Raw genomic sequence first — 24,926 nt, forward strand, 5'->3', positions numbered from 1 at the left:
GCAAGTGACTACGTGCTACACATTTTTATGTCACTGTGTCACGAGCCAGAGAAACAGATTCATAGAGTTGGTGCGCTTCTAATCCTTATTGCAATGCGCAAAGACGAGCGACTTCGTGCGCGATGAGAGATCCAAAAGCGTACGAAACCCATTACAGATGCAAATGATTCACATATGTTGTGTATGACAATAAAATGCCAGTGTGTTTGAACGTTAGTAGCCTAAGTCTTCGTATTCTTCTGTTGGCTAATTGGGTACTTTGAGCAACATCTTGTTTCACCATTGCGCTCCCACGCAAAGTAGCGCGAAGTCTCTTTGGTTTGGCCCACAGTCTCCGTGTCTGGTTGGCAGAGAGACAGCGCGTCTCTGCCTGGAGGGGTTAGAGGGTTTGCTTGTTTCCAGTACTGCTCATTCTCTCTCAAGGAGGAGGAAAGAGAGGAACGCGCAACCAGAGCGGCGTGTGCGCACCCGGAGTTTTGAAACCAACTGCTTTCAGAAACCTTCACACCAATGAGAACCTACTAAACCCACCATTGACTGTCCACGCGTGACAGAGGACGGAAATCAGTCATTTGAGGGAGTGACCCGACTGCGCGCCCGCAGAAGCGCCCACTGCCCAGCTGCCAAAGAGAGCAGCCAGTGAAGACCTGTCAAGTCCTTCTAAACTTTGGATTATGACATTATAACAACTATACAGTGCTGGCTATTTCAGATGTCCAATTCTCTACACTGAGGATAAAGAGTTTCGTTCTTTACGGTATGGACGAGAAAACACCGGTTCGCTATAAGTGACAGGATGCGCTCCGACTGACGTGCTCTGACCAGCCTCATACAAACTACCGTGTGGATTCAAACATAATACAGCTGACAAAATCCAGAGGATATAACTAAAAAGACCGAAGACTGTTTGAGGATGTATTGGTGTTTGCTGTTTGTGACTCTAACAGGGTTGTCCGTGGCTCGCGCTCTAACGGGTGAGTTTGTTATTGAGGTGTGTTTTGTCGGTTCGGTAGCGAGTACCAAAGGGTGCTCTCGGGTTTGTTGGTCACATGTAAAACTACCGTTTCAGATGGGGAGAAAGAAAGAACCAACAGATGGAGAGAAATCAGTAATCCTAAACGACACAATTTTGCTGTAAATAAGTTTACATCAGACTATCAGTTTTGACACTGTAATGAACGAAAATGTTTCGTTTTTACTTAAAAGTAAATGTCTGACGAGAAAAAATAACAACCACAGTAATAAAAATTTCAGGATGATTCAGTCATACAAATAATATTTGTGACTTGGAAAAGACAGTTGCCACCTGAAACGCATTTTATGTTACCCGACAACACATTTTCGATTTTAAGTATTGCTTTTTACGTGTTTAATTTATTTATTTTTGGACAAGTGCATTAGTCCGTTTACATGTTGGCAGCATTCCTCAGAGAGATGCATGCAGTCTCGGTCTCAGTGTGTGTGTGTGTTTTGTGTCTATGTGTGTGTGAAAGGGAGAGTTGGGTGTGTGTTATCAGACTCAAACATTCAGACACAGTGCCATATCTATCCCCCACAACTGCACTCATATATACATTGGGCAACTTTTGACAGCAGACTTCTTATCAAAAAGTCGTCCAATTTACCTGATTTAACCTTAAAGTTAAACTTATTTTCCCAGGCGCTGTTTTGTAATCTTAGACATTGATCGATCATCGGGCCCGTTATCGACCATCTAATCTGATCGAACTGTAAGATTAGAGCGCACTGTGTTGGACATTATTGACGCAGTTTACTTTATTTGCGGAATACGATGCAGGTCATTAAAATGCCTCGTATGTTGCCTCGATGTTTTAAACGTTTAAATGATGCCCCCCTCTCCTCTGTGTATTTTAGAAACCCCCTGCGGTGGGAAAATCACGATCACTAGCGCCGGTTATGTGACCTCTCCCGGTTACCCGACCGGTTACCCGGTGAACCAGCAATGCACCTGGCTGATCGAAGCGCCCGAGCCACAGCAGAAGATCCTCATCAACTTCAATCCACATTTCGACCTGGAGAGCAGGGACTGCAAGTGAGTCTAACAGTATTTCAATGTTAGAGAACACTGAGACACATCACGAATTCTAAAAACAAAACAATACAACCTGGTTTCTGCGCATTTATATCCAGAGGTGTGTGCCACCTGTTGGTTGAAAATGAAATGTTTCATATTTCAGAAGCTGAATTTAGAGATTGAACTATATCTACAGTATTTATGGACAACATAAAAAGAACATTTATCCCTCAAACAGATGTTTTTTTTCCCAAAGGAAAGGGGGAATATTTTCCCTAGAGGAGATCTCTTAGAATGACAGGAATCTCACAGAAAAAATGTAAAAGACACATGTGATCTGATAACTCTGTTTTATTTTCATCAGACTGATGAGGGCTCGGCATCACTTCAGTAATTAAGATGATTGTTTTTGTAATGAGGAGGCTGACAGGCAATGACATTACGTAAATGATATTGAGGATGGAGGCAGAGCTTGTTATTGTCTTGCGGTTTATTTCAGGGGTTAGGTTAACAGCATCACCGCACACACACACAACGAGCCTTGTGCGGACTAAATCTCATAAACAAAATAGATTTGATGACTCTCTTTGTAATTTTTAACAGCTTGTAAATGGGACGTAAATCTGCAGCTGTCAGTCACACAGGCTTGCATTACTATTGGGTTGGATTACGGTGGCAAGGGACCAATGAAAAGTCCCTTCTGCTGAGTGTCCTGCTGTGGGCTCCTGATGGGGGGATGTGAGGCTAGTAAACAGACCATGACCATCCCTTTCTCTCCACACTTTCTTTAGCACATCTTGTTTTGTTTGTGTGAGTGTGTGTGTGTGTGTGTGTGTGTGCGTGTGTGTGTGTGTGTGTGTGTGTGTGTGGCCTTTATATCCTGGTGGGGACCTAAACCTGAATGCACACCAACTCATGGGGACTCTTTGGGGTAAATTGAGGTCCCCATGGGCAAAAAAGCTTATAAATCGTACAGAACGATATTTTTTGAAAATCTAAAAATGCACAAAGTTTTCTATGATCTTTAGGTTTAGGAGTAGGGGATAAAATATACAGTTTGTCCAATATAAAACTCATTACCCTATGGACTGTCCCCCACGGAGATAATAAACCAGACATTTATCATATGTATGTGTGTGTGTGCGTGTGTGTGCGTGTGTGTGTGTGTGTGTGTGTGTGTGAGAGAGAGAGAGAGAGAGAGAGAGAGAGAGAGAGAGAGAGAGAAAGAGAGATAATGAGGAAGAATGAGGTTATGCTTGGATGGCATATTAGCATACTACAGTTACTATTTTTAAAGTATGGATGCCATTTGTTGTGTTAAACATGCAACATGAAAGCAATATGGTAATGAAGTCATTACGGATATACAGTGTGCAGTATTCTAGAATATGTCTGTATATTCATTAACATGCACTGGGCTCAGATGTTCACTTACAAATACTATAGGCAGCTGCCAATATAAAAGTCTAGATATTAATGTGTGCTGTGGAATGTCGGGTGAGTTTTGGACATGCTTCCATGAGTGCCGGTCTGGGAATGGAAAGGTTCATCAGAATTTCACTTTAACCTGGACCAGATGCTTTTGTGTTGTTTTTGGACTGGATTCAGTTTGTAGCTCTGGCAAAACTGCAGAGATCATGGTGAACATTATCAGACCAGCTCTGCAGAAAAACCCATGAGATCACTGAAAACATACCCTTCGTTCTTGTGCTGCGCTGCGGGGCACAACACATCGGATCTAACAGGCTTTTCATTTAAGGTTATTATGTAACAGAGCAAACGTTCAAAGTGGTGTTACTCTTAGATGTCCATCAAGATTAGCCCGGTTTTACATCTATCCTGTGAGGAACATGAGATGTTGAAACTTATGCTGGTTTCATATCATCAGAATGACTGTGATTCTGAATTTTCTTGAGTGAAAACCATTCACTTGTCAATCAAACTTGTGCAGTGTGCAAACTGGTGCAAACTTCAGCAATTTAAAGGGATGCTCCACCCAAAAATGAAAATTCTGTCATAACCTGTATACATTTCTTTGTTCTGTTGAACACAAAGAAAGATGTTTAGAAGAATGTTAGCAACTGAGATTTCTGGGGTAGTCAAAATGGTATAGTCAAAGGTGCTCCAGAACTGTTTGTTTTGCTAAATTCTTCTCCCAAAATCTCATCTTTTGTGTTTAGCAGAACAAAAAAATACAATGGTTTCTACTATGGTAGTTAATGGTGCCCCAGGACCACTTTTCTAAATATCTTTCTTTGTGTACAACCAAACAAATACATTTATACAGGTTTGGAACAACTTGAGGATGAGTAATTCGTGACAGAATTTTCAATTTTGGGTGGACTATACCTTTAAATCAATGTTATTCACAATTCATTTAATTTCCATAATCTGATGTAATTTCCTCGTGCAACTGGGTATTAGATGGAGACACGTGAAACTGGACTTGATTTTATCCATTGGGAATTGTTTGGTTTATGAAATGTTTGAGTTATATACCAAAGCAATAGGACATGTGCACACGACCACAACTCCTTTTTTCTTTTGTGATATTGCTTTAATAACCACAGTCTTATTAAATATTTAGCAAGAGCTCATATAGGTAAATTAAGTGTGCGGTGATTAAGTATTTGGCTGTCATTAACAGCAAAGCTGCACACACACCAATTTTGGCATTATGAGCGTTGCCATAGAAACAGTTAATTTCTGAGTCCAAGGATATGCTCAGAGAACAGCTCAGGATACAATAAATTGTAATTAGGCTAATTCCGACATAACCTGCAGGACAGTGGCACGCTATTTTCCCTCACTGATAAAGTTTCATACAAAACCTGTGAAACAATTGTTAATTGATAAAGAAAATGTAATTAGGCTACTTCAGTTTAAAAACGAACACACTTAGATTTAGAGATTAGATTGAGAGATCAGATATTTTGATATCGGGGTGAGGAACGTGGAGTGTTGCTTGGTTTTCAAGTGTTGGGAATGTGATTATTTTATTTTTGTTGCATTAGTACACACCTCATCTTATAGTTTCTCAGTGTGTGTGTGTGTGTGTGTGTGTGTGTGTGTGTGCGTGTGTGTGCGTGTGTGTGTGTGTGTGTGTGAAGCACATTCTTGTCTTATCTAAGGGGTTGTCAGAGAGAAGGGTCTGGGCGGCAATTGCCTCTGGCCCCAGACAGTAATGTAATTAGTTTGAAATCAGACACACATGTTCCTGTGGCATCTCACACATCCAGATATGAGAAGCTATATTTGTACGGACCAGTCATAGACGCAATGGTTTTCATGGTAAGATAATGATATTTATTACTACCTCACCCTAACACTCATACAAACCAGTTGATTTTTGTTCTCATTATTCTACCATGTTTATTGTATTGTAAATCTCCAGATTATATGTTATTATTCGTAATTTTATAGTTTTCTTTTTATTTGCAGGCACGTTTTAATAAAGTTGGCCAATTAAACATTTTCATACACACACACACATGCACGCACGCACGCACACACACACGCACGCACGCACGCACGCACACACACACACACACATGTTGGGTTTCCATGTTTTATGGGGACATTCCATAGACGCAATGGTTTTATACTGTACAAACTGTATATCATATTCCCTACCCCTAACCCACCCCCTAACCCTAACAATCACACACAACTGTCTGCTCTTTTAGATTTTCACAAAAGTTAATTCTGTATGATTTATAAGCTTGTTTCCTCATGGGGACAAAAAAATGTCCCCACAAGGACAAGGGTTTTGGATATTGCCATCTTTGTGGGGACATTTTGTCCCCATACCGTAGGGTTTACCCTTCCCACACACACACACATCTTGGGTTTCCCTGTTTTATGGGGACATTCCATAGACGCAATGGTTTTTATACTGTACAAACTGTATATCATACCCTAACCCAACCCCTAAACCTAACAATCACAAAAAACTTCCTTCTCTTTTAGATTTTCACAAAAGTTAATTCTGTATGATTTATAAACTTGTTTCCTCATGGGGACAAAAAAATGTCCCCACAAGGACAAGGGTTTTGGATATTGCCATCTTTGTGGGGACATTTTGTCCCCATACCGTAGGGTTTACCCTTCCCACACACACAGATACCAACCTGATCTCACGTAATTCGTAACTATTTTACGAGGTGGCTAATTCGTATGAATTTGTACATGGTGAACATTACTACAAAAAAGCAACCCTGAAGCCCCACCCCTAACCCCTAAACCCAACGTCACAGGCGCGAAAGCAAATCGTACTAAAATGTCTGAATAAGATCGTACGAATTCATGCGAATTAGCCACATCATAAAATAGTAACGTTTTTCCGTGAGACTGTGTTGCACATGCACACGTTTGCTTTAGTATCTTCGTGGGGACTTCTACACACACACAGTTTCACACACAGAATCTACATCCATCATTTAACACGAATAGAACGAGATATGCAGTTTATAGTTTGGTTTTATGATGTGTGTTCCAGGAGAGAAATCGCAAGTAATTCCCTGCAACATTTATGAGGATTGATTCATCTCAAGCCGCTCTGCTACACACACATTTGCGGAGCAGAAGTAATGTTCATCATTAATGGCTGTGTTGTGTGGGAATGCTTTAGAAATGCCGCACATATTAATCATTAATGGCTCCCTCTCTCTGCCTTCTTAACAGCCCTCCCAAAAACACTTTTTATCACACATGTGATTAGTTGTGCTTACTAACACAAGGGTTTTAACAAACCCTCGATTTGAAAGTTTGTGCTACAGCTACAGATTAATCAAATCATGCTGATGAGAAGGGGTTGCTGACACTTTTTTGCTTACCGTATGATGCATGGCCAGACTTGTCATAGACTTTTCATGGAACTGTAGGCAGCAGGAAATCATGGAGACTAGTGCCAGAAAGCAACTACCCAGAACACTTCTGAATGTTTATTTCTTCTTTTCATTTTCTGTAGCTCAACTGGTAGAGCACGGTGCTAGAAAAGCCATGGTTATGGCTCAATTATGCACAGTAAGTCGCTTTTGGATAAAGGCTGTGGATCTGTCACAGCCCAAACTGCAGCATCCGGATGTCTGAATGATTGTGTGAAGATATTGTCACTAAACAACACTCAAAATACTGAATGTGTTAATGATGAAAACGCGTCTGCACGCGTATGAGAAAGTCTACATGAGACATTCAGCATAGCGAGCTCACCACCTAATAAGGTTCTAACAATGTAGCTACTAGTTCTATCGTCTACAGACACCTAATAATCTTAAGAAACACTTAAGCCATTTCTGTCTTTGTGCTCTAATTCGTGGGCACGCGATTTAATGCTTTTATCAGCTCTGTCTGCAGCCTCAACGCACGTTCACCTGGCTCCGCCTTCACACAATGACGCTGTATCGGGGAGGGGGCGTGGCCAGCTCGAAATGCATTTTCAAGTCCACATTGAATTTTGCAACACTCGGCGCGCTGTGTCATGAAAATGCAATCCAAAATGTTCAACCCGTGAATGTTAATGCATTTAGGGAAAATAACATTTGAATGATCATTTTGCAACAGTTTTGCTTGGCTATCTTAAACACATATACTCAATCCGGGGAATGCATTTTCATTTTTAAAGAGCGTTAAAATATGCATTCAAAATACATATTAAAAGTAGTGTAGGAACGGACAAATGTCAATTGTGTTATTGAAATTTCATTTTCATTTTGCACCTAATGGTGCACATATGTCATTTTAAATGTATATTTAAAGACATGAATGCATTGTCATTTTACATACTGCGTTGCCATTTTGCAAATTGCATTTCAATTTGGTAATTGCTACCAATATGCTTCCATAAAAGGCGTCTGCCAAATGTATGTGTATGTCTTTGTTATGTCTTTATTATTCACTATGTCTATCTGTCTTTTCTTTATTTAAACCACACTTGTTCTCTCTTGCGTGTCCGCTAGGGCTGTCACGGTATCTAAACTAAACTATGCGGTTATCATGGTCAAAAGCATTTGGGATTTCGCGGTATCTATCTAAATGTTTTTGAGAATAGATAAATGATGCCATCAGTTAAATACTTTAATTTGGATTCTGTGTTTTGTCTGTTATTTGGTCAATTAGTCACTCAATACATACAGTAAGTGTAGTAAGTGAAAGAATTTGTAACCATTGTCATTCTGAATGGGTGCTGAATAGTTTATGATATTATGATATGTGTAGAATTACCACAATATCGATAATCATGATTTTTAAGATCACGGTTATTGACAATACTAGTATATTGTGACAACCATAGTGTACACTAATATACTACTGTATATATTGTGTCTGGATCGGTAGGATCCTTAAAGGTTCATTGTTTGATTGTTTAAACCCTCAGTAAGTAGATCATGATGTCAGCACCTTTCACATCCTTGTTTTCTGCGTGTGTCTCACTAGAAGAATATTTTTGATCCACAAACATTTTCACTTCTTTTTCAAATCTTTTCACTTCTGTATAAATTGGGTAGATCTGCTATCAGCATCTCTCTGTCATCAGATAAAACACTAGCAGCCCTCAACTTTCTTTAACTCTCTCCATCAAAAACATGCACTGAAAGCACTTGTGTTATCCAGCCAAGACCTCAGTAAAACTGTATATTTAAGTTAATAATTTTACTGTAAAAGATTAAATGAATCAACATTTTGTTTGATTATTCAGAAAGGGTTCTGTAACTAACTGGTAGAGCATTACACTTGTAACGCCATGTCGTCCATGTCCCTGTTACCAGGTGTACATGTTCATTGTTTGTAATCCAATAATTAAAATATGGATCATCAGGGTGTCATTTAAGTCTAGCGTACAGGAGCGATCTATCCGAAAGGCAGGAAGCACGCTTCTGCGCCCGCGAGGGTCACGTCGTGGTGAGAGGTCAGAGGTCACATTGACCGTCAGTGTCTTTGGTTACAGCCGAGCACAAGAGCGCGAACATACTCAGAGGGGGTCCTGTGTGTAAAACCAGTGTCAGGTCAGCAGGAAATGCCTCACGTTTCGGGTTTTGTGGGATCTGATGGTGTAAGTGAATTTCAAATGAGTCATACACAAGTTATTGTAAGGCAATGAATTGGGGTTTTACAGTTTACATAAACATTTCTGTAAAGGCTGTGGAGATAATCCTTTTTTTATTCGATTGTATTTCTATAGTGCTTTTGCATGGTTGTAAATAGCTTTAAAGGAATAACATTTTAGCACAAACAAAAAGCTGTATAGAAATTAGCTTTACAGACAATACAGTTTAGCATAAAACGGGAAATTACGAAAATACATGACGAATACTGCAATACAATATTGATGTACAGTACATTAGCATTAAAATAACTGTAAAAATAATAAGTGTCTATAAGATGAAGTGTCCGTAAGCTAAAGGAAGTGTCTTTAATCTAACGATTGAAATACTTTAGTTTGATTTTTAACATAAACTCAATTCTGGCAGCAGTATTTTAACCAAACACATAAGCAAACCTGACTTCAACAACAATGTGTGTGTGTCTTTAGGTATGATTTTGTACAGGTGTTTGATGGTCTGGATGAGTACGGTTTCTCTCTCGGGAGGTTCTGCGGCAAAATCGCACCATCTCCAATCATCTCTAGTGGAAACGCTCTGCTCATCAAATTCACCTCTGACTATGAAAGTGCAGGCGCTGGATTCAGCATCCGCTACGAGATACACCGCACAGGTGCAGGGCAAAACACGTTTAAAATGTTGTGGTCATTCAATGAAGCTTAACACCATTACATCCCCTCATACTGTTATTCTACTTTTTGAGCAGGTACTGAATGTTCCAGAAACTTCACGGCATCACATGGAGTAATCCAAACCCCTGGTTACCCTAATAATTACCCAAACAACCTTGAGTGCACCTTCATCATCTTCGCACCCAAGATGGCGGAAATCGTCTTGGACTTCCAGAGCTTCGATATGGAACCGGACACGACTGCACCTGTCGGGGCTGTCTGCAGATTTGACTATCTAGAGATTTGGGATGGATACCCAACAGGTAAAGACAGATACAGATCATTTAAAAGGAATAGTTTAGTAATGCTTAAGTGTATTATTGTTTATTATGTTCTATGTCTAGGATTTCTCAGCATGTTTAGAGAATTTTGATCAATGTGTATGAATGTGTAATATTTTTAATACATTTAGCATTTTTTCCCTTTCTCTCTCACTCAGTGGGACCTCATATCGGTCGGTACTGTGGCTCTAGGAAACCAGGCTTTATTATCTCTTACACTGGAGTTCTCTCTCTTAGCATCCATACAGATAACGCTATCTCCAAGGAAGGCTTTTCAGCCAATTACAGCATCCGAACCAGCGCTGAGCCATCCCAGCAGTACCACGGTAAGTTTCACACTAACTCGTTCCAATGCTCAGTCTAATTGTCATATATTTTACATTTTTCCTAAAGTCTATTTATAATGTTGGTCGGGTTTCTAACACCCAGATCGTTCGCAAATTAGTTTCACGTCTGTAACATTACATCGGCAATCTCTCTCTTAAGATGCCATTGTACCTTAAAGACTTTTATTTGTAAATGACTTCTTTTATATTCGGCTTCACATTTGAAATAACAAGACTTGCACATTGGCTGTCGGTTCCAATGTGAGACGGTCATTGATGTGTAAATGTGGGTGGCCATGTTAATGTGTTGATGATTGGGACATCACACGAGTTTTGATCCGCAATCTTGTTTTTATAAATAGTCTGGGTGAACTGGGAAGGCAGCATTTGTACGTAGAACATCAAATTCTTTCATTGCAAAATATCAAGAGACGGTTTCATTTTGGTAGCAAAGCATTTAATAAATCCAACAGGAAAGATGACAATGAGTCTAATGTGTTGTGGATAGTTCTGCCATCTCGGCTCTGTTTGTCCGTGGCTTTATTAAACTCATCTATCAGGTTTTCAGAGAGACGCTAACCGAGACTGTTAGCAATAATGTGGCAATAATGCGTGTGATGGCACTGAAGGAAAACTCAAGATCCTTTGAGACCAAGTTGAGCTTGACTTCACAGAACTGTGTGTGTGTTCAGCTGTGTAATAAAGTGCTGTGAGGTTGTTAGCTTATAATTCATCTTTATTCCGCTGTCACATGGGGCATTGGGTCACTTTATGGGTCATCCGTGGCCAAACATGAAAGTCTTAAGTTTCTGTTAAGAAGACGGAGCAGATGTGACCCACAAAACCTAAACCTAATTTGAAAGAATTTGAAGTCTGAACTACCCATTTACATAATTCTGAATGTATGATGACGTGTGTCTGCTGTTTTTCCTAAAAGAATGATCTGTGTGTGTGTTTTTGTGTAGGTGAATGTATGTCCCCTTTAGGAATGGAAAGTGGTGAGATCACAGATGACAGAATCACGGCGACATCCCAGTATAATCCCAGCTGGTCTCCACTGCGCTCCAGACTGAATTACCCTGACAACGGCTGGACGCCATCGGAGGACTCGGCTAGAGAGTGGATACAGGTACACATGTTTTCCTATCCTAATGCGGACTTTGCATTCCGTTCTATTGTGTATTCTGAGCTAATTATATTTTCTATCCCATAACACTAGCCGCTAGTAAGATTTTAATTAAATCATTACGTTGTATGTTTATTAAGACGTTTATTGATCTCACGAGGATCATTGGCTGCTCCCCGCAAAGGTGATTTCAGGTTTACTATCCATGTGGGAGCATTTGGTCATCATGGTGTAGACAGAACCTCTCTCTCTCTCTCACACACACACACACACACAGAAACAAACAAACAAACAAACAGAAACACACACATGCTGTAATTTAACATGGAAAGATGCGCTGACATACATGCATGGGCATAGATTCCAAATGAAAATGAATGTATGTTTTAATGTGCTTTATTGTGTACTTAATATTTAGAAAGTATAGAAAAAGGTAAACTTATGCTTGACAGTGAATGCAAGTGTGTACTTGTGTTTGGCATTTAAGGTCCATTAATTTCAGAGTGCTGTAATGAGAAAGCATGCACACACACACACACACACACACGCACACACACGCACGGCTTTGGTTGACTATCCCCGTGGGGACAGTCCATAGGCGTAATGTTTTTATACTGTACAAACTGTATATTCTATCCCCTATCCCTAACCCTATCCCTAAACCTAAAGATCATAGAACACAATTTTTAGATTTGTAGAAAATATTGTTCTGTACAATTTATTAGCTTTTTTGCCCATGAGGACCTCAATTTTGGTCCCCACGGTGACACGAGTCCCCATGTGTTGGTGTGTATTCAGGTTTAGGTCCCCACCGGGATATACAAACATGAACGCACACACACACGCACACACGCACAGCACGCACACACACACACACACACACACACACACACACTACTTCCATACTATATAGTCAACGAAAATCAGTATGCATTATTCACAATTCAATTGAAAGAAAACTGCATACGGTATATGATTTGTGAGCCTTTTTAGTGAGGAATCCTACTTCTTAACAGAGAGAGAGAATTTCCTTTCTCCTTCAGATGTGACATCACTGTGGAAGCTCTAACTGTTGAATGAACAGCTTTAACAGAAATGTCTACAGATTATTTAATCAAAGCAAGTTTTTAGTAATCTGTAATACCACTTTAGTTCTCTGGACACATATATAGCCTAAAGAGGAAGCGGGTCTTTGTTTCTAGAATGGATGTGATCGACATGTTGTCATTCTCACAGCAGTGAATCCAGGAAGGGTTTCCTCTCTGAATGAGGACATTTATGTAGCAACCGTACATGGGGCTGACGCTGACACCACGTCTGCATTTCTGAAACACATCTGGAAAACACATTTCATTCTCACACACACACACACTCGGAGAAAGAGAGTTCATTCTTTTGTGTATGAACAAGAGTTTTCAGTTCAGATTACAAGCAGTGAAATAGCCTTTAAACGTAATTTTGGCCAGTGGGTATGGAATTATTGAAACATATTGGAACATACTTTTTTAAACTAGACATCAGTTCCTATGAAATTTAAGTAGACGTTTGATTGATCATTCTCAGGATTTTAGGAATCGGAGTATGTCTGAAGGAATTTATCTTGCACAACTGGATCTGTTTTCCATGTACTGAAGATGTTTTGCGCCTCATCCAGTCGGCTTCATCAGCTGTGGTGGAAATTTACCAGCATTTCCCGTTCACTCAAAACTGAAAATTCTGTCATAACCTAGTCATGCTTGTTCAAATACATGTATGATTTCTTTAAAGCACAAAACATGTTTTTCGGTGGTTTTAAAAGACTTCGAATACAGTGTGTTGCGCATGTAAAATATTTGATTGTCACGTTTTATGTTTTCTGGTACATTTGTTCTGAGGAAAAGCTACCTAAAATTGTATTCATTTTGAAATCTACAGGAAAGAAAATGTGTTTTGAGTGACATGGAGGTGACTGTACGATGACAGAATGTACATTTTTTTGTAGATCTATCCCTTTAACCGCATCTCTCACCGTGATAAAACTGGTGTATTGCTGATGGTCTGTTGCACATCTGACGTGTGACCTGAGGCGAAACTGTCACGGTTAAAAATGACACATTGAAGCTGGCAAATGATGTCACAGCCTCGGTCAGGGCCTCCCTTTCCTTTGTCAAACCGTCTGTCTGTTCTGTCCAAAACCTTCACATTCCTGTCGCCGAACAAGTGATCCTTATCCTGGGGCAGCTTTGACTCATTCTGTTCTGTCTTTGGCCCCAGTCTGGGAACGCTGTTTGAAGAGCGAAGCAACATGGGGGTCGGCTGAGTGCCGTCTTCCTCTTTCCTTATCCTGCTTTCTGTCTCTATCTCGCACACCTACCAATTTCCTGTTTTTTACAAAAAAGTGTCGAGGTTTGTTTTTAGGCCAGTGCGATACTAGCATTTACGAGGCTCTGCTCCGGCCTGCCATTGTTAAATGTCATTAACACTTGTTGGGCCTGTTAACGGTGGCCGGCTCTAGTTGGCAGCTCAACTGCTTCTAATACGGCACAATATTGAAACGCTATTAGCCCCGACAATACTTTCCTGTTCAGCGAGGAGGAGAGAGAGATGGCATTTTTCTGTGCAATCTGCTCCGTGATTCTTGGGTGGAAACCAGTGGAAGGGAGATGTGAACTCTCGTGCCAGGAACGCTTGCTTTGCGCCAAACTCTCTCAATGGGCTATTTATGCACGCTTCTGTTGCGTCAGTCGAGTTTAATTCATCCCGAGAGTCACGCAAACACTTGAGACTCAGTTTGGGAGTAAAGTACAGTCTAGATTTAATGCAAGCGTTGTTCCAACCTGCAACACCATTTGTCATGATGTGTCAACCTTTCTGGATCCGTGACCAGACAATCTGCCGTTTGTGTTTTTATGATTCATTTTAGTGTAACTGAATCAGACTTTGGGTTTGTACAGACAGCGTTTGGTTTTTAAGTGTATATGACTCATATCCGTTTGTAGGATTTGTATTAAACCCTGATCCAAACCAATGAACAACGGTCATTCCCGATGTGATATTTCGGTAGTCATTATTCTCAATAATAGCTCTTCTGTCTGTCTTTCAGGTGGATTTGGGGTTCCTGCGGTATGTGACAGCCATAGGAACACAAGGTGCCATATCAAAGGAAACTAAAAAAGCTTATTACGTCAAAACGTACAAGATCAGTGTGAGCTCAAACTCAGAGGACTGGATCGCAATCAAAGACAAAACCAAACAAATGGTGAGCCTTTTATTTTTTTTATATATATTTGTATATTTTGCTATCATTGTTATGAATTTTACTGGTTATATTTTCCTGGCATTATATTCTATTTGTATTGAATTTTTTTTATTTTTGTATATATGAATATATCAGTTCATATGAATCTGTTGCCGTTTATTGCTGTGTTGTGTCTATTTTGAAATGTGCAGAGAAGAAAAACACATTTAGTCAGGATATGGGGGAGGAAAGTGTGATACATTTGTGATATAGGCTATGTGCTGTTTTTCACTCAGGTGTTCCATGGAAATCAAAATCCCACCGATGAGGCGCTTGCCCTGCTGCCCAAACCCACCCTCGCCCGTTATTTACGGATTCGACCTTTGACCTGGGAACAGGGAATCTGCATGCGTTTCGAGGTGTATGGCTGTAAAATATCAGGTATCCCATCACACACGCATCACAAGAAGCTCTGTGTGTGTGCGTGTGTGTGTGTGTGTGTGTGTGCGTGCGTGCGTGCGTGCGTGCGTGCGTGCGTGTGTGTGTGTGTGCGTGTGTGTGTGTGTAGGATGACCTGTGGGATCATACAAGATGCACCCCCATGCTCACATAGTGAATTATTCACTGACACCTAATACTGACATGAATAGGCCTGACCTGTGTTTATTTTAATAAAGGAAAGAGGCTGCATGTCTTTCTCTTTTTAGGTCAGAATATTGGTGCTTCTTTAATCACGATTGCTCATTCTCTGTCGCTCTCTCTCTCTCTCTCTCTCTCTCTCTCTCTCTCTTTCTTTCTCTCTCTCTCTCAGATGCCCCATGCTCCAGTATGTTGGGAATGGTTTCCGGTCAGATTTCTGACTCTCAGATCTCAGTGTGGCCGTCTGCAGAAAGGGGTTGGCTTCCGGAGCAGGCCAGACTGCTGACCGGGCGTACGGGGTGGGTGGTTGCTCACCCGCAGGTTCTCGGGAAGAACCAGTCACTGGAGCTGGATCTGGGAGCTCTGCGGATGGTAACGGGCCTCATCCTGCAAGGAGGGAAATACAGAGACTTGAATATTTTCATTAAACGCTTCAGAGTTATGTACAGCACTAATGGAACCGACTGGACCTACATACCGGAGGAGAACAGCAACAAAGTGAAGGTGAGAGAAAGAGAGATTTGGGAGAGTGACTAGGGAACAAAGGCTATAATATTCTCACAGCAAAGTTCTTTTTTCAGCAGTGACGCTTTATAATTTATACTTATTAAAAAGAATTGCAATATACTATAGCATTCTGTATTGCATATCTAAACGTGATTTATTAAAAATCCCTCCTTTGCCCATTTTTACTGTTCGTAGGTGTTTACGGGTAATCTCAACCATGACACCCCAGAAGTACGTACTTTTGATCCCGTGATGATGCATTTCCTGCGTATCTATCCTGAACGTGGCACACCTGAAGGAATGGGGTTAAGGCTGGAGGTTTTGGGGTGCGACCTGCAAGGTGTGTGACAACCAAACCAACCAATCATAGAGCTCATAGAAAGTTAATGCTCAGGCTGCTCTTTTTTAATAATGCAGAAACTAGGAAAGCTTCATTTAATTTAACCTCTAAACTCCCTTGATCTCTTATTCCTTCTTTGTCATGTCTATCTCCCCAGAGCCCACAACACCTCTCCCCATCACAACCACCATGGAAGCTACCGCAGCGACAGCCACGAGTGTGTCATCGAATATTCAAACAGCTCCCATCATTCCAACAACAATGGACAATTGTGATGATGACGGCAACTGCCATAGTGACACAGACTACGATCCAGCAGGTTGGATGTTTACACACAAACTTGTTTTTGTATCATCACAAGAACATTCATACTGTTTTTTTATTGTTTATAGATTAATCTAATTGGTGGCTCTTCCAAAGCCCTCACAGAAAACACTACTAGTGCTTAGTAACACACTACACTGCATACAAAAAATACCCAGAGGACCCTTGCATCTTCCTAGCAACCACTTGGTGAGACATTATGGTGTGGAGTTTTGCCACAGCAAGCACCACTGATGTTTTCAGAACATGCCGCAATGCTACACTTAAATGTATCCCTTGCAGAAACCTTCTGATGTTTTTAGATTTTAATAAGGTTATTATGTAACGTCTTTATTAAACAATTTTCACCAGAGGGCCGTTGGGTGGTCTCCAGGATGTACACACTCACACACTAGCATGCAAACACTTATGTTCGTTTCGGTATGTTTGTTGGGACTTGCCATACATGTCTATAGTTTTGTGCTGTCCTGGGGTGTTTTGTATATTCACAGAAACTTGTATTTTTCAAATAAGCATCATTTTAGTATCAGTTTCCGTCATGGGGACCGCTGGCTGCTCCCCACAATGTAGGTGATTTAAGATTGAACTATCCTTGTATGGGACATTTGGCAAACTAGAACACACATTCCCAAACATCTATACAGCAAAACAGAGACAGAATATGACCCAAAAGGTTACAAACACAACAAAACACAAACACCCACACAGTGAATCAGACACCATTTATGACCCAGTAAGGTTACACATGGACAGTGAAAGAGCAACATGCTATGACCTAAAGGTTACACAAACAGGTATATGACGTATCAGATTACACAAACACACGTTTACAGATGCAACTACAGCACAACAGGCAAAACCTCACGAGGAAACACAAGCAAACATACAGAACATATAAATAACAATGTGTATTGTGAGTGTGTAACATCCCTTACACATTGAAAATATATTATATATACATATACAGTATATGTAACACATTATTATATTTCAATATATTGAATAATACATGAGAATTAGCCACTTTTCATGTATTGAAATTTTGAAGCACTTGGTTCCAATATATGTAAATATATTATTTAAAGGTGCTGGGTGTAATTTTTTTGGAGGATCTATTGACAGAAATGCAATATAAAATACATTACTATGTCTTCAGAGGTGTATATAGACCTTACATAATAAAGCTGTTTTATTATCTTAGAATGAGCTATTTCTATCTACATACACCGCGGGTCCCCTTGCATGGAATTCTCCATGTTGTTTCTACAGCAGCCCTAAACGGACAAACTGCTCTACAGAGCGCGTTTCATAAATATGTTATCTCCTTCGGCAAAGAATCGAAACATGACGACATCTTAGGCCCTGTCTCAACGTAGTGCTTCGAAAAAGGGAGGAGTGGAGTGAGCTGTTGGTTGCAATTTACAACCTCACCACTAGATGCCGCTAAATTTCATACACTGGACCTTTAATATATTATACTTTCCATTATATTCCTATATATTTTGGTTTCGTAAGGAATGCACAGTAACCTTTTAACGTTGACTTTTGACCTGATACATTTATCTGTCTTTTTTAACAGAAACTATATTGGCTGAGCCATTTTTGGAGATTGAGCCAGTGCCCGGTGAGAAATTATTTACACTTACATACAGTCAGAGACACATGATGTTTTCTTTCAAATGAAGAGGTGTTTATTCTCTGTACACCCTCAACATCTTTTATACACTAAAAAATGTAAATGTTACTAAATCATTATCCTTAGTACTAGTTTTGTACAGACTCCACAATAATAAAGTAAATCATATTTAAAAACGTGATCACTATTAAAAAATAATTTTAGAAATAAATCATTAACAGTTTAAACGAACAATATATCAGCAGTGCAAAATAGACTTTTTTCTTTATGTTCAGCAAGCGCATGAAAGAATCTCTACTGCCACCCAGTGTTGTTCATCAGAATTACAGTACAGCCCCTTGTGAACTTTATACAAATACTGAATCTTGTTTTCATCTTCAAAAACATTGTTGCAACATGTACTATTTGGAGGATGAGGAAACGGACTGTTTGCCTTTTACCCGACTTGCCAAATCAACTTACTTTCACAATACAGAAGAGCCTTCCCGAGTAACTTGAGGTTAAATGCCCTGTTCAGTGCATGATGGTAATGGGAAACAGCAAGTGTCTAGGTCAAATATCACTCTCTTTGAGGTTTGAACTTTCAACCTTTTGGTTACCTCCCCAATGCTTTATCCACAAAGCTGCCACCAGCTCTAACATCACTGAGAGGGTTCAACCACAAACTCAAATAAAGTAGAATCCAGAGCATAGAGCTCATTGTGTTTTTTGCTTGTTTAGCATACATCTGGTTTGCCTGTGATTTTGGCTGGACTGAGAACCCCTCCTTCTGTGGGTGGAGTCAAGACGATGGTGAAGGAGCTGAATGGCACATTAGGAACAACAGCAAGCATTTCGACCGCAAACTGCCTAATGTGGACCACACAGGTTGGTTGGCTTCATCCTTCACTTTCATGGCCAAATCATAATCGTTTTTTAAAGTACCAAACATATCTCACACATAGATGTCACGCCTTTGAGAAAAATTTTTACCGTTTGTGTTTGCTTACGTTTTTATCCAGCTATATCTGACTCTTCCTCTTGTTTCTTTCAGGAATGCCTCATAACTTCATTTATGCAGCTCTCAACACAAGCCCACACAGAGAGACGGAGAGAAATACCGAAATGGATACAGAAGAAGAGTTGGCGACAAAAGGATGGATGGCAAGACTGGCCAGTCCCCCGGTCACGGCACCAGATTCCGACCTGTGCATGTCGTTCTGGTACCACTTTACCGAGAAACACACAGGAACTCTGAACATCAAACAGAAGACAGAGCGAGACGATGAAGAAGGGAAGAAAGAAGAGACAGAACATCTGGTCCGCTCTATAAACAGAAATATGAAAAGCAGATGGAGGGAAGGAAGAGTTTTGATCCCCAGGGCTGGCACACCTTATCAGGTACGGATGCCCAACACTTTACTCTAAAAATGCATGAACATGACTGTGATATTAACACTCTGTGTTTGTGTGTGTTCACAGGTGATTTTTGAGGCTCGTGCAGAATCTGGGTATATCTCACTGGATGATGTAAAGATACTGGATGAATTGGATCCAGAAGAGTGCAAGGGTATGTTAACACCCCACCCCTTTTGTTACTGGCCCCTTCCCCTCGGTTCGGACATCCTCGTTGTTACACGTCCTCCTTGTATTAGCAGAAAATCAATGTGCCTGTCCAATATTTCCCACATCACACATAATTCCCATCATTTAGATTTTGAATCATCATTTTCATTTGACTGCAACAGTGACCAGCCACTTTATTTGATTTTTGATTTGTGTGTGTGTGTGTGTGTGTGTGTGTGTGTGTGTGTTTCAGACCCAGAGTATAAAGAAGCTAATGAAGATGAAATCGGTAAGCCTCGTGTTTCATTAGGAAAGTGTTAGAGTAATGTTGTAATATACAACCCACTAATTGCCAATGTCATAATGTACGACACGTGTTTCAGCACTCGGCCGTCAGATATGTTAGTTTATTACACGGCGCTCTGGAATACTACATTTTGATTGCATAAATAATGTACATTCAGCCAATACAACATTCAGATTTACACATTTGGCAGACGTTTTTATGCAAAGTGACTTACAGTGCATTTAAGCTATTCATTATACATTTTCAATTCGTATCAGGATTCGAACCCAATTCATTGGTGTTTTCTGAGCTATCGGAACACCGAAATAGTGATGAACTATACATCCCTAACTATATTATACCAGGATTATACACAAATTATGAAATTTAATTAAAACTTTTTCATTTATTTTACTACCAGAAATCAGCACTACAGTGTAATTGTGTGACGCTCCAACAGTGCAAATTGCAATTTGACGTGTCTACACAGATGAGTTGACTCTTGATTGTGTGTTTGTGTTTGTGTTTCAGACCCAGCGAAAGATGATGAGTATGAGATTGGTAAGACTTAAAAAAAAAACGTTAATAATTACTTTTCATGATTTCATCTGTCATAATGTATTACTTTATGTTTGCTGTTCCACTTTGTATAGTGTTATGATACAGTCTGTTTATTTTGCAAAACTTACTGGCCGACTGTACAAAATACAATACAAGATACAATATAACAAAAGATATACATCTGTGGGGAAAAATAAGAAACCATTCCAAATTTTCACTTAATCAGCATTTTTAGATGTATTGTGGCCATTCCAGTCCAGTCCAGTGTCTGTTGAATTTCAACAAAATCAAACCTCAGTGAAAGACCGACAGCATGACACGACACATGAAAACTGTGATAAAAATCCAGGTTATCACATAAAAGTCATTTTCAAACTTTTCCTAAATACATGTAGAAATATGACTGTTGTATTGCTTAAAAGTGACTATGAACATTGTTTTCTTTGCAGCATTTGAGGTCTGAAAAAAGACACAGCATCTTTTCTGTTATTTTCGCCTGTTTCTCCCGTTTTCATTTTCCGCTAATAAACGCAAATAGAAACAATATTTTTATTTGATATTTGGGAGAAATATTGTTAGTAGTTCACAGAATGAAACAAAAAGGATCAGTTTAGCTGAACACATACCTGTAAATAGTACATTAGAATTTTGAAATGGTCTCTTTAATTTTTTTCTGCGGCTTCTCACACAGTTGGGTATTTTTATCTGTACACAGCTGGACTCTTGTTTGTTTGAGTGTTTAAAAGCATATGTTTGTTAACATGAAACGACATAAAACAGAATGTAAAATAATATAGCTTTTTTAATTATGCAACAGTTCTTCTCTCCCTGTCATATAAAGTTAAAACAAAGCTGACTTTGTCTTATTTGACATATTGTCAAAGCGTATACATTAACAATACCAGACTATAACACGAAATCAATGGGACAATAAAAAAGTAACTGCGACTTTAAATAGACTAGAGTAGGGATTAAATTACACATATTAAATAGTTTCTTGTTATAGTAGTGGATCACTATTGCCCGGTTTCACAGACAAGGCTTAAAACTAGTCCCAGACTAAAATGAATGTTTGAGCTGTCTTAACTGAAAATAAATGGCCCTGACATATCTTTAAATATGTCAATGCCATTGTTTTGACTCAAGATGCACACCAGTAATGTTTTTATCTAAGCAATTTAAATATCCTAATTTATCTAGGCATAGTCCTGGATTAAGCTAAGCCTTGTCTGTGAAACCGGGCCTATATATGGTAACTAAAGTCAGTTAAGAAATCAATTTTCGTTTTTCGTTTTTCTCTTTCTAGTGCACTGTCCAGAACCCGAGAACACCCTCTGGAGTTTTGAACGTGGTTCCATGCTGAAGACTTTGGATCCCATCCTGATCACCATCATCGCGATGAGCGCAGTGGGGGTTTTGCTTGGCGCCGTGTGCGGGGTACTGTTCTACTGTGCGTGTGCCCACACCTCCGACCGGAACCTCTCCGCTCTCGAGAACTACAACTTTGAGCTGGTGGACGGAGTCAAACTACAGAAGGAAAAACTCAGTGCACAGAAGTCCTACACAGAGGCGTGAGAGATGCCAGGAGAAATTGCAGAATCATTTCAGAGGAACGTTTTAAGAACGTCATTGCAGACTGAGGCATTTTATTCTCAGGATGTGCGGGACCGGCCTCTAGAGGGCGCTATGTATAGATTGTACAGCCAGATGATTGTCTAATTGTTTGTTTGTTTGTTTGTTTGTTTGTTTGTTTGTTTGTACATTTGTTGCTGGTGATGAGACCAAGACAAAAATATGTATCTTCTCACACAGTCGGGTTTTTCTTATACGAGACCCCTTTTTCGCGAGGCACAGCGTACACAAATGGATTTTCAGTGTTATTGTGCTCTTGAGTGTTTAAAAGCATACGTTTATGTTTGTTCAGCTCACACTTCATTCCAATGGTGCCTTTAAATGTGTTTTTGTTGCCTTTTTACATATGGGCAGACAGTCATTTGCTCTTGAGCACAAACTGCTCTCTCACCAGAAACAGACTTCTCACATAGACAGAAGTCCGTGTGTTTAAATGTGTAAAATGTTCCACCATGTGAGACATTTCACATGAACACATTACGTTTTACGTAACAAAACAATAGACATACTGTTCTAAAAAACTTGTGGGTTGGACAGATGTGTGAATTCAGCGTCTGACTTCATACATCGACTATAAATTGACTTTTCAACAATTCGTTACAAATATTGATTTACACAGGCATAAAGAGAGGATTTAACAATCTTTGCCAATTTGGTGAAATTGTCAAATCTTTCTAATTGAAACTTTTCAACACTCTTTGTTCTGGATCTCATCCGATTTGTAATCTTTGTTCTGCTTCTGTAACATTTGCTACCAAATGACTAGTAATCCCTGTGGATCATCTGTAAAAACACAGTGTCTCTAGACTGCCAGGAGCCAGTGGACACCTCCTGATCTTGAGACAGCTGAGGAGACGTTCACTTTGGGAATGTGTGGGAATGGAACTAACGTCAAACTGGAAGCATCATCAAGTGAAGAAAAAGAGAAGCGATGTGGGACCAGCTCCTTCTGGAAATAAGATCAGAAAGACAAACTGATTTGTGCTTAAAACATTGGCAGTATCGGGAAAAGTTGAGATGACAGTGAAAATGGCATCTGGGTCCATTTCACACAAAGGAAAATTCTAAATTCGCTTCGACAACTGAGAGGAGATGTAGCCTTCTCCCATCTAAATGAACCGATTGATGTAATTTTGCACTGAGAAATATATTTAATGAAGAATTTAGATAGTAATAAAAACGTTAATGACTTAAAATTGTAAGAGAGATTCAGCTGTCTGTGTAATCGCTCACTTTTTAATGCTATTTAAAACTAAATGTTATTTTTCTTAAATGTAACAGTTGCTGGTGTTTTTCTGTCCCAGTGGGCTAAAATAATGCCCTTTTGACTTTCCATCACAAACTTTCACAAAAATTTTGCCTGTTTGGTTTTTGATGTTATGGGGTTCAGTCTGTCTCGTGGCTGTTCTGTATTCACAGTTCTGTGATCTTAGGAAAAAAGAAGACGTGAAGACTCGAAACAAACGTCCCATCAGCGTCACAAAAACGTCTGCATCAGCAGCGTTCTATCTAATCTGACCAATCAGATTTGAGAATCTTAAGTGACAAAGAAATTCCAAAGAGTGAAGTTAATAAAGTTTCTATAATGGTTTGTTGTTGTTATTGTGTAACACGTTTCCTTGTGTGGTAGGCTAGTTATGCTGTTATTGTTACATTAATTGCTTTTTTCACTTTACATCTGAAGAGACTGGGGCCATGAACATTTTTTTTTAATTAAAAGCTCATTTGCGTATAGGTACACACCTTTAACAAAAACTGCTATATTATTATTGCAATTACAAAACAACCCAATAGCATGAAAGTTGTATACATGTAGGGTTGATTCTAGCAAAGCTGCTGTTTATTGATCTCTATATATAATCTTAAATGACATAAGTGTGGTGTTATTGTGCTCCACTGTTTAGACTAACAGCTATGGGGGAGTGTTTGTTTGGAGAAAAGTATGTGCTTGATTTGTACTTTTGACTCAAACGTACGGTTACAGAAATTCTGTGCTGTGTTTCGACTCACAGCCACTAGATGGCGCTGCTTTATAAGGAACGATGGGCTGCTATTTCAATCTCTACCACCAGAGGTCAGATTTTCTCTGTTTGAAAGACAAACTAGTGTCCGAAATTGGCCTTATATGGTGCACGACTGAGGGAACGGCCGTTTGTGGCGGTGTCCCAAATAAAAATGGACGTTATCGAGTGAACTCATTTACTCAGAATCAGCACAGTAACAAGTGTACAATGCACACTCAAAAAAAACAGCTCTGGTCGCTTAAAAATATCCGAATGAATCCACGTATCGACAGAAGATCGCGCCAGCGGCCCTCCCGACGACTCCAGTGAATTCTCTCTCTCGTTTTCCTTCGCTTTTCTCAAGTGGAATATTACATCTTAAAGTGGGCTGTGCAGTTGAACAGCCAGCCCATTTTGTGTTCGTAAAGGAAACCCAATGCGGTTTCACAACAAACCCATAAACCACCAGTTCTTGTTTCTGTGTGTGTGAGCAGGGCTCTCAAGTCTCACGCATTTCAACCCGTTCACAACTTGTATTTCTCACGCAGAGAAATTTCCAGGATAACGCCCACCAAGTTGCGCAGCTATTAGAAGAATCAAGTGAGTTCCCCATAGAGTTCAGAAGGCCCTGCCACGCACCAGCTAATCAAATAAAAAAATAGCTACCGAACAGCCAATCAGAAAATAGCATTGCTGT

At 39.8% G+C, this 24,926-nt stretch overlaps 1 protein-coding gene across 1 annotated transcript; it reads left to right on the forward strand.

The window, feature by feature from the left end:
• Positions 1 to 290: 290 nt before the first annotated feature.
• On the forward strand, positions 291 to 23,811 carry LOC130554613 (neuropilin-1a-like). Its single transcript, XM_057334386.1, has 18 exons — positions 291 to 974; positions 1,876 to 2,053; positions 9,567 to 9,748; positions 9,842 to 10,069; positions 10,246 to 10,413; positions 11,379 to 11,542; positions 14,622 to 14,777; positions 15,053 to 15,197; positions 15,568 to 15,899; positions 16,098 to 16,242; positions 16,400 to 16,561; positions 18,146 to 18,190; positions 18,923 to 19,069; positions 19,236 to 19,582; positions 19,664 to 19,751; positions 20,001 to 20,036; positions 20,565 to 20,594; positions 21,901 to 23,811. The coding sequence occupies exons 1-18, from the start codon at positions 914 to 916 to the stop codon at positions 22,167 to 22,169; spliced, it is 2,883 nt and encodes a 960-aa protein (XP_057190369.1). The 5' UTR covers positions 291 to 913; the 3' UTR covers positions 22,170 to 23,811.
• Positions 23,812 to 24,926: the final 1,115 nt, after the last annotated feature.

The sequence above is a fragment of the Triplophysa rosa genome, linkage group LG5, assembly GCF_024868665.1.
Source record: "Triplophysa rosa linkage group LG5, Trosa_1v2, whole genome shotgun sequence".
Lineage (NCBI taxonomy): Eukaryota > Metazoa > Chordata > Actinopteri > Cypriniformes > Nemacheilidae > Triplophysa > Triplophysa rosa.

Bases quoted from the DNA above. Each gene is read 5' to 3' on its own strand.
- LOC130554613 (XM_057334386.1), top strand. From the start codon at position 914: ATGTATTGGTGTTTGCTGTTTGTGACTCTAACAGGGTTGTCCGTGGCT. The intron at 16,243-16,399 runs GTGTGTGACAAC...CTATCTCCCCAG, and splicing joins TTTGGGGTGCGACCTGCAAG to AGCCCACAACACCTCTCCCC. The intron at 19,752-20,000 runs GTATGTTAACAC...TGTGTGTTTCAG, and splicing joins GGATCCAGAAGAGTGCAAGG to ACCCAGAGTATAAAGAAGCT.